Source organism: Lynx canadensis, chromosome D1 (genome assembly GCF_007474595.2).
Source record: "Lynx canadensis isolate LIC74 chromosome D1, mLynCan4.pri.v2, whole genome shotgun sequence".
NCBI classification, from domain to species: Eukaryota; Metazoa; Chordata; class Mammalia; order Carnivora; family Felidae; genus Lynx; species Lynx canadensis.
In genome coordinates, this window is record NC_044312.2 from 64,936,136 (window position 1) to 64,946,739 (window position 10,604).

At 43.5% G+C, this 10,604-nt stretch overlaps 1 protein-coding gene across 1 annotated transcript; it reads right to left on the reverse strand.

Moving 5' to 3' along the window:
- Positions 1–6,703: 6,703 nt before the first annotated feature.
- Positions 6,704–10,264, reverse strand: NLRP10 (NLR family pyrin domain containing 10). The gene is made up of 2 exons (XM_030331834.1): positions 9,982–10,264; positions 6,704–8,340 (listed from the first exon to the last, which is right to left on the reverse strand). The coding sequence occupies exons 1-2, from the start codon at positions 10,262–10,264 to the stop codon at positions 6,704–6,706; spliced, it is 1,920 nt and encodes a 639-aa protein (XP_030187694.1).
- Between the last annotated feature and the right edge of the window lie 340 nt (positions 10,265–10,604).

The window sequence follows — 10,604 nt, forward strand, 5'->3', positions numbered from 1 at the left end:
TAGAATCCAAAAACAAAACAAAAAACAAAACAAAACAAAACAAAACAAAAACCAGTAGAACAGATCAATGAATCTAAGAGCTGATTTTTGAAAGAATAAACAAAATTAATAACCCCCTAGCCAGACTTCTCAAAAAGAAAAGAGAGAGAATCTAAATAGATAAAATTACAAATGAAAGAGGAGAGCTCACAACCAACACCACAGGAATACAAACAATTATTAGAGAATAATGAAACTATGAAAAATTATGTGCCAACAATCTGGACAACCTGGAAGAAATGGAAAAATTTCTAGACACCCGTGCACTATCAAAACTCAAATGGAAAGAAATGGAACGTTTGAACAGACCCATACCCAGCGAAGAAATGGAATCAGTTACCAAACATCTCCCAACAAATAAGAGTCCTGGAGCAAATGGCTTCCCAGGGGAGTTCTACCAGACATTTAAAGCAGAATTAATACCTATCCTTCTCAAGCTGTTCCAAAAAATAGAAATGAAAGGAAAGCTTCTGGACTCTATAAAGCCAGCATTACCTTCATTCCCAAATCAGACAGAGATCCCACTAAAAAGAATTACAGGCCAATATCCCTGATGAAAATGGACGCAAAAATTCTCAACAACATACTAGAAAATTGAATTCAACAGTATATTAAAAGAATTATTCACCATGATCAAGTGGGATTCATTCCTGGGCTGCAGGGCTGGTTCAGTATTCACAAATCAATCAATGTGATACATCACATTAATAGAAGAAAGGATAAGAACCACATGATCTTGTCAATAGATACAGAAAAAAACATTTGACAAAATATAGCATCTTTCTTAAAAAAAACCCTCAAGAAAGTCAGCATAGAAGGAACATACTTTAACATCATAAAAACCATATATGAAAAGCCTACAGCTAATATCATCCTCAATGGCAAAAACTGAGAGCTTTCTCCCTGAGATCAAGAACAGGACAGGAATGTCCACTCTCACCACTGTTGTTTAACATAGTGTTGGAAGTCCTAGCCTCAGCAATCAGACAACAAAATGAAATAAAAGGCATCCAAATTGGCAAAGAAAAAGTCAAACTTTCACTCTTCACAGATGACATGATACTCTACATGGAAAACCCGAAAGACTCCACCAAAAAGCTGCTAGAACTGATACATGAATTCAGCAAAGTTTCAGGATAAAAAATCAATGTACAGAAATTGGTTGCATTTCTATACACCAATATGAAGCAACAGAAAGAGAAAGCAAGAAATTGATCCCATTTACAATTGCAACAAGAACCATAAAAAACCGAGGAATAAACCTAACCAAAGAGGTAAAAGATCTGTATGCTGAAAACTATAGAAAACCTATGAAAGAAGTTGAAGAAGACACAAAGAAATGGAAAAACATTCCACTCTAATGGATTGGAAGAACAAATATTGTTAAAATGTCAATTCTACCCAAAGCAATCTACACATTCAATGCAATCCCAATCAAAATGGCACTGGCATTTTTCTCAGAGCTAGAACAAACAATCCTAAAATTTGTATGGAACCACCAAAGACCCTGAATAGCCAAAGTAGTGTTGAAAAAGAAAACCAAAGTGGGAGGCATCACAATCCCAGACTTTCGTCTTCACTATAAAGCTGTAATCAAGACAATGTGGTATTGGCACAAAAACAGACACATAGACCAAAGGAATAGAATAGAGAACCCAGAATTGGACCCACAAAAGTATGGCCAACTAACCTTTGACAAAGCCGGAAAGAATATCCAATGGGAAAAAAGACATACTCTTTAGCAAATGGTGCTGGGAGAACTGGACAACAACATGCAGAAGAATGAACCTGGACCACTTTCTTACACAATACACAAAAATAAATTCAAAATGGATAAGAGACCTAAATGTGAGACAGGAAACCATCAAAACCCTGGAGGAAAAAACAGGCAACCACCTCTTTGACCTCAGCTGCAGCAACTTATTACTTAACACGTCTCTGAAGGCAAGAGAAATAAAAGCAAAGGTGAACTATTGGGACCTCATCCAGATAAAAAGCTTCTGCACAGCAAAGGAAACAATCAACAAAACTAAAAGGCAACCAACAGAATGGGAAAAGATATGTGCAAATGACGTATCAGATAAAAAGTATTCAAAATATATTTAAAAAACTTACTAAACACTCTAAAAATAAATAATCCAGTGAAGAAATGGGCAGAAGACATTAATAGACACTTTTCCAAAGAAAACACCCAGATTGCCAACAGACACATGAAAAGATGCTCAACATCGCTCATCATCAGGGAAATACAAATCAAAACCGCATTGAGATACCACCTCACAGGTCAGAGTGGCTAACGATAACAACTCAGGAAACAACAGATGTTGGTGAGGATGTGGAGAAAGGGGAACCCTCTTGCATTATTAGTGGGAATGCAAACTGGTGCAGCCACTCTGGAGAACAGTGTGGAGGTTCCTCAAAAAATTAAAAATAGAACTACCCTACAACCCAGCAATAGCGCTACTAGGAATTTATCCAAAGGATATAGGAGTGCTGATTCATAGGGGCACATATACCCCAATGTTTATAGCAGCACTTTCAATAATAGCCAAATTAGAGAAAGAGCCCAAATGTCCATAACTGGTGAGTGAATAAAGAAGACGTGGTTTAGATATACAATTGAATACTACTTGGCAATAAGAATGAAATCTTGCCATTTGCAACAGCATGGGCAGAACTGAAGAGTACTATGCTAAGTGAAATAAGTCAGCCAGAGCAATACAGGTATCATATGTTTTCACTCATATGGAACTTGAGAAACTTAACAGAAGACCATGGGGGGAGGGAAGGGGAAAAATAGTTTGAAACAGAGGGAAGCAAACCATAAGACTCTTGAATATGGAGAACAAACTGAGGGTTGATGGGGGCATGAGGGAGAGGGAAAAATGGGTGATGGGCATTAAGGAGAGCACTTGTTGGGATGAGCACTGGTGTTAAATTTAAACAATGAATCATGGGAATCTACTCCTGAAGCCAAGAGCACCCTGTATACACTATATGTTAACTAACTTGACAATAAATTATATTTTAAAAAAATCAACATTGAATACAAGCAAATCAGAAGAGGGAAACAATAAAATTAAATTTAAAATAAATTTATCTTTAACCACCTTTACTGGGGCACATGGGTGGCTCAGTCAGTTGAGCATCTGCTCAGGTCATGATCTCAGGGTGTGGGATGGAGCCCTGCATCAGTCTCCACACCGAGTGTGGAACCTGCTTGGGATTCTCTCTCCCTCTCTCTCTGCCCCCACCACTTGCACATGCTCTCTCTAAAATAAATTTAAAAAAAATACAGAGAACAAACTGAGGGTTGATGGGAGGGGAGGTTAAATGGGTGACAGGCATTAAGGAGGGCACTTACATGTCATATGTAAGTGTCATATGTAAGTGCCCAGGGTGTGATATGTAAGTGATCAATCACTGGGTGATTACACCGTATGTTAACTAAATTGGAAAAAAAAATCCATTGGGGGCTAAAAGTGGGGAATGGGCAGTGTGAAACATAAAGATTATCATCTTTCTGAGTCTGTTATGAACTCAGAAGTGTGTTTTGCTTTGTTTTGTTGTTTTGATTTGTTGTTTTGTGTGGTGTTTGGGGGGGTTGTTTGCGGGGTAGATTATTTTGGTTTGTTTGTTTTGTGTGTCTGTGTGTGTGTGTGTGTGTGTGTGGAGGGAGTTGCATTTCTGCCAATGTTCCAAAAAGGGAAAAGGAAATTCTAACTTGTCTAAGAAGGCATAGTCAATGACAACAGTGACAAAAATGGATTTGCACATTGATCCAATCTCAAAATTGCCACATATTTGCTAAAATAAATTCAGTCTTTCCCTGGCAAATGTTCTCCAAATATTCCCAAGAATATTCACATTTTTAACTTGCTATAGGAACCCCACCAGTTTGTGGGTTCTACAAAAAAAATGTGGGTTTCATTTTAAGAATCCCAGAGATGGGGAGAAATATGGTAAAATTTTCAAGACTATTTGGAGCTATAGCAGCTGATATATTACTTCATGTGGCTTATGGCTGCTGCCTGCTCCCCCACCACCCTCCTCCACTAAGGGTTGCCAGATTGAGCAAATAAAAATATATAATGCTCAGTTAAGTTTGAATTTCAGATAAACAAGTAAACTTTTAGTATAAGTGTGTCCCACGCAAAAAATACATATATATAGTTTATCTGAAATTCAAATGTAACTGGGCATCTTGTATTTTGTCTCACTACCTTCCTCCTCCTGCCACTCTTGAACCCCACCCCTTCAGAGGGGGTCCCCATGGCTGTTCCCTAGGGACAGAGCTCTTCCCTTTGACCACAGCCTTCTCTTTCCCATGGTTGGCACCTCCCACTCCCCAGAGGGAGGCTAAGTAAGCACCAGGTAAGGCCAGCCCCTCTCTGTACCTGGAATCACTCCTCCCTTTGACCATCAAGTCCTGAAGCCCAGTGGACCCTTTCTTCCAGACTTCTATGCACAGGGATTTCATTGCATCTCCCTCTTACACAGCCCCCTCTGGGAATCCCAGACCATCAGACACACTTGTATTTGTGTAAAGTCTGTGTGACATATTGTTCTGTCTGTTCAGAATCCTTTCCTTTGGGGAGCTACTCTCCCATTCCTGCATTTCAGGAAGTGCTGATCCTTTCTTACTTAGCCATGGGGGTGTGGCCTAGACCATGAGACTTAGGGCTATCCAGTCAGAGAAATGCATCTTCCAGACCACAGTGATTGTTCAAGGCTTGGTACATATCTAGAGTCAGGTCAGAAACCTCTTCCAACTTCTCTGCTAGACCTGTTGGTAAAGACGATTCTGTTCCTTTAGGGTCATTGACTGTAAGGATGGTTTAAGCAGACCATAAGAGAAATGGCTCTTATGGCCATTTTCTCTGACACGTAAGAGCCACTCTCTGAAATAAGAAGAAAGGATGACTATAAAAAGAGCAACAGACAAGAGAGAGAGTGAAATCTTGATCTCATTGTTTAAAAAGAGCATGACATGCCTAAAACTAGAAATCATTACTATTTAAAAAGTAAATACAGTGGGTCATTTAATTTTTGCTTAAGCTAGTTTGGATTGAACGTGAATCCTAATATGTTTAAACCTCAGTGGTTTTTAGATCCATGTTTTTTGAAGCAGGCCTCCTTGGCCCCATGAAAATCCAGCAGTGTAGCTAAGCACCTGTTTCATTGTGCCCAAATTCTGTATGACGTTCGGGAGTTGGTCTCTGTGAACATCTAAGCTCTGTAGGGGACAACACAGCCTTTCTCACTGGATGCCAACCAGCCTCTGTAGGAACGTAGTACAAATTACTCTTCAAATAAGTACATGCACACGCATAAGGTTTGTCACACGTACTCTGAATCTAGGTGTTCAATATGCAATCTATCTAATTATCAAATGTGGAGCCACCAACCTTCCTGTGTGAAAAAGAATTAATAAGAATTAGTGTTATGATGTCCCAATTGACCATCCAAGGCTGAGTTCCCTTGGATTCAGACGTCTGGGCAGATTACTGGAATTGGTACACATGGAATCAATTTGTGAGGAGTCATGACAGTAATAAAAATGTGTAAAAAGCAAAACGAGGGATATCTATAACCTTTCTGTGGGGCACTGAGGGTCCAAAGCAGCACCGACATTCTCAGCTGTGCTGACACCAGCAGCAACAGCTGGGGTGGGGGTAGGTTTGCAGTGCTTAGGCACAAGGTCCTCAGGGGCCTCTACACTGTTGACTGAGGTATGGGAACTAAGAGATGTCTCTGAGGAACCCCAGAAATTGACAGGGCCCCTAACTGAACTTTAATTTCCTCATCTAAGAAATGAGTCACGAACTACATCTGGAATTCCTTTGATTCTTCTTCTTTTCTATACAGAGGGAGCCAAAGAAGAAAAAGAGATTATGAGTTACTCCTTAATCTGGTCTTTACAAAGACTGGTCTTTACAAAAATAAAAGGGAGGTAGTGGCACCAATGAGGACAAGTGACATGGTATTAGTACAAAGCTAAGTCAAGTCACAGTAGACCTTCCAAGACCAAAGATCTGTAACAAGATATGGCTTATTTCCAACATGGAAACTCTAGAAGTTTCTAGAAAGATGGGGAGCTACTATTTAAGCAGTAATTGATCACAAATACAAAGTCAAAGGGATATTCCAGTATGACACAGTACACTATTTCCTTTAAATATTGATATGATATGTTTCACATTATCCCATTTTATAGAATAAGCACAACCCATAGTTTATTATATTTAGAAGTTTATTTTATACAAAAAGTCAAATCACATGTTTGGTGACTGACATTGACACATAAGAGGGGTTACTGAAACTCTACGGTATAGGAGGTTATAAACAGCCTCTAGGAGGAGGGGATTTTAAATAACAGATTTTGAGCCATTGATGGTAAATGTGGTTGTTCCTGGGAACTCATTCCACATGGACTTTCCCCACATCTTATGCTCCAAGTTTTCTGATCCCCTATTATCCAATGTTATTTTCGATTTGTTCCTCTGCTTTTCCACTCCTAGTACCCATTAGTGTAATCTCTCATCTGTCCACTCCTTTTTACACCCTGTCTTCCCCTATCCTCCGGTCCCTACCCCCACCACCTTCCCAACCCTTCAGTTCTATCTGCTTCCCAGATAAATGCTGCTCCTACCCTCCACGTCGTTCATTCCTCTGCCTCTCTGCCTTTTCCATTAGAAGACTTCTCTTGAGCCTTTGCTATATTATTGTCACAAGGACATTTTTGCTTTTCTTTCCATCCATTGCTCAAGCTGGTTTTGACAGAAAATGAGTTCTTGCCATGGGATTTCTTTTTATTTGAATGTTCCATCTTAAACGATACATCGCTCATCTGAACGCCCTTTACCAGATTCTTTATTTTAGACTTATACAGAGATAATTCCAAATCCCAGGCCCTGTTACATTTTATAGATTCCATTTTTTCTTTAAAATGCTTCAGATCCTGCTGTACCGAGGGAGAAATTTTGAGGGAGAACTTTAGCTCAAAGTTCGAGGAGGTCTCTTTTCTCGATATGTCCAATAAAAACCGTGTACTGAGGGTCATCTCCTCGTTCCCTGCCTGCCCCTCTTCATCCAGAAGGCTGTTTACTTTTCTGTGGGACTCTTTTCCCAGCTGACTCTGGTCCTCTTTCACCAGGTAGGACATGGCATAAAAAAATTCCTGGAAGCTAATGTGGCGGAAGGTATAGAACTTCTTGATGTCAAATCCCTCTTGGTAATCCATGCTGCTCAGGAAAGCAGCAAGCCTGGTCCCATCTAAATTGTGCTTCCTGAGGTCAGCTTCTTCAAACATGAACCTCTGGTGCTGGATCCCCTCAGCTGCTAAGGAGCACAGACCCCTCAGGACCCTGTGCCGGGTAAGCTCAGAGCCGCCTTCGTTGTCACTGGGCGGCAGGAAGGTAGAGACATAGGCCATGAAGATGTCTGTGCCATTACTGGGAGTCTCTGAGATCTCCCTGCCCTTCTCCATCTGCCCCTTCAACCAGGAGCAGACCACCCAACAGATGCCTGGAATCTGACATGATTTGTAGAGAACATCATTCCCTTGTACAATGTCAAAGGCATTTTTGGCTTGCTCCTCATCCGTGAAATAGGAGCTGAAATACCTCCTCCTCTCATCCTCAGAAAAGCCTAGGATGTGAATATGATGCGACTGTTTCAGCAAGGGCTTCAGATTCGGCAAAGCCAGGGGCCGGGTGGTGATAAGAAGTGAAGACGTGGAAAGCACCTCTCTCCTAATTAGAGAGTGCAGGATTTCCCCCATGGGGCTCGGACTCAGCCTCTTCAAGCCCTTTGCAAAGGGCCTCTGCAGCTCATCAAAGCCGTCCAGGATGAACAGCAGCCGCTCTGGCTCCCTCAACATCTCGTCCACAGGTGCCTGGTTGTCCCCACAACACCAGAAGAGGAGCTGGTGCAGTCTGCCCTCCTGCAACAGGACCACTTCTCTGCAGCTGACATAAAAGACATAATCAAACCGGCCTTGGTAAAGGGTGCCAGTGGCCCAGTCCAGCACCATTTTTCTGGCCAGTGTTGTCTTTCCAGTGCCAGCAGACCCCTGTAGTACCACTGTGGGCAGGGCTTGGTAAGGCCTTTCTCCTGGATCAAACAGAGCCTGCAGCGACACAGAGTCCAGCTCTTGCTCCAGAACGGGGAGGGCAGACGATTCTGGGCTCTCTGGGCTAGGCCTGGCCACGAGGAGCAGCTGGCTGTGGCTGCCGCAGGGTCCCCCCTCTTGCCTCTCCTCCAGGCCACGCACATGCTCTCGGTATATTTCTCTGTAATCTGAGCCAGACACATGGGGTGTTAGCGGGTGACATGGAGATAAAGAAGGACCAAGAGGGCCGTTCACACTCTAGATCCTGATCTCTAGTTTCATTTTGTATGCTAACCTCTATCTTCCTGAAGTTTATACTTCCAGCCACAAGGAGAGTGACTGCTACAGATGTGTATGTGTGTGTACCTGCACACATTTACATGCCTGGTGTGCATGTGTACACCCATATGAGTGTGCAAGGGTGTGTTTTGTGTGTGTGGGTATCTGGGGGTATGAGTGACTGTATCCACACATGCCCATGAGAGTACGCCTATGAAAGCTTATGTATTTTTTTAATGTTTACTTATTTTTGAGAGAGAGACAGAGCACGAGCAGGGTAGGGGCAGAGAGAGAGGGAGACACAGAATCTGAAGCAGGCTCCAGGCTCTGAGCCCGATGTGGGGCTTGAACCCACGAACTGTGAGATCATAACCTGAGCTGAAGTTGGATGCATAACTGACTGAGCCAGCCAGGCACCCCAAAAGCTTGTGTATTTTTGTGTGAGGAAGGCATATCAGTGTGCATCAGCAAGTAGGTGTTTGTAAGAATATGTATATGTGTAAAAGTCTCTGTGTATGTGACTGAGTGTTCCAATGAAACATCCTCATTTCAAATGGTGAAGACAGGGCCGCCTGGGTGGCTCAGTTTGTTAAGCATCTGACTCTTGACTTGGCTCAGGTCATGATCTCATGATTTGTGGGATTGAGCCCCTGTGTGGGCTCTGTGCTGACAGTGCGGAGCCTGCTTGGGGTTCTCTGCCTCCCCTTGTTCGTTCTCTCTCTCTCTCTCTCTCTCTCTCTCTCTCTCAAAATAAATAAATAAACTTTAAAAAAACAATTAAAAACTTTTTTAAAATTGAAATGATAAGGACAGAGAGGGGAGAAAGGGAAGGGAAGCTGGAGGATAGTGAAGTAATAGAAACCTATTTTTGGTAATCAAACCAGGTGCTCAAGATAAACCAGCTTGTGAGCAGAAGCCATGACTTTGTGCCAGAAGAGGTCTCAGGTGTGAAAGGGGTCTATGGATGGAGCACAGGCACCACCCCCCCAGCACCCCATGAGAAGGGACAGGAGACCTTCTGGGCTCCATGCCCATCCTGCACTCTAGGGCGGCATCAATCCATCAGTTCCTTGAGAGAGAAGGACGCAGAAGCAGACTGTCCTCTGTGGGAAATAGCCTGAGCTGCCTGCTAGGACAGCAGCTAAGGCAAGGTCAGACCCCCACCACCTGATGCCATTTCTGCTGCTTAGTGGAATCCCCTTCACCAACATCTTCCCCAATCTCTAAGTCCTTCTCCTCTCCTCTTCTTTTCTGTGGCACTACGACTGGAGGCAGGAGGTGGGGGCATTATGGCCACAAGATAATAGTAATCTTTCTGTAAATAAATCCCCACCTTCGGCTCGGGCTGTCAGAGCCTTGGGCTGGAGACCACCAGGACCCTGGGCACTGGTGCTCCTAGGCATGGACAGAGGGCAAGAGTAAGAGACAGCATAAATCACAGGCTGTGGGAGTCTCTGGAAATGTCATGGGGGTATCATTCCCATGATACATTGCTTACATACATAGTCCTGGGGCTACCCTGACCTCCTGTCATCCCCTCCTGCACTCACCATTCAGACAGATGTGGCTGAGCTGGTCCACTAGTTCCAACAGGTTCATGACTTTCAGGATCCTGAGCACCACCTTTGCGGCCTCCTGTGCTCCATACAGGGAAATCAGCAAAGAAGCCAGGTCCACCCGGCTCAGGTCCTCCAGCTCCCCCCGAGCCAGCTGCGGCTGCCTCTCAAGCAGGCTTCTGTCCCGTAAGTGGAACTTGAATAGCTTGAAGCTTTTCTCCTCAAGGTCACTCAAAACCCAGAGCAATGCCTCTCGGGGGCTGTGGGCCAGGGCCATGGTGTTGGGGTGAAGGGTCGAGTTGAGACCAGTGACCTGGAGAAGCAAGGGAGAGGGGAAGAGAGGTGAGCACTGAGGAAAAGCAGCCTGCAGGCACCTCAGCCACTCTCCTTTCTGGGTGTTTAGCAAGCTGCTGAGCCCAGGCCAAGGAGAGAGGAGAGAGAGACGTGTTCAAAATTCCAAGAAAAGCGAGTAGGTGGGACAGCAGGGAATTTTCTTACTCATTCCCGGCTGTGCCTCTTTGTCAGCTGACGTGTGTCTGTGCCAGCAAATAGGAAGGAAGGGATGTGGGTGTATAGGTTCTATCTCTCCATCTCTCCTTCCGCCCCCGTTCTCCCTC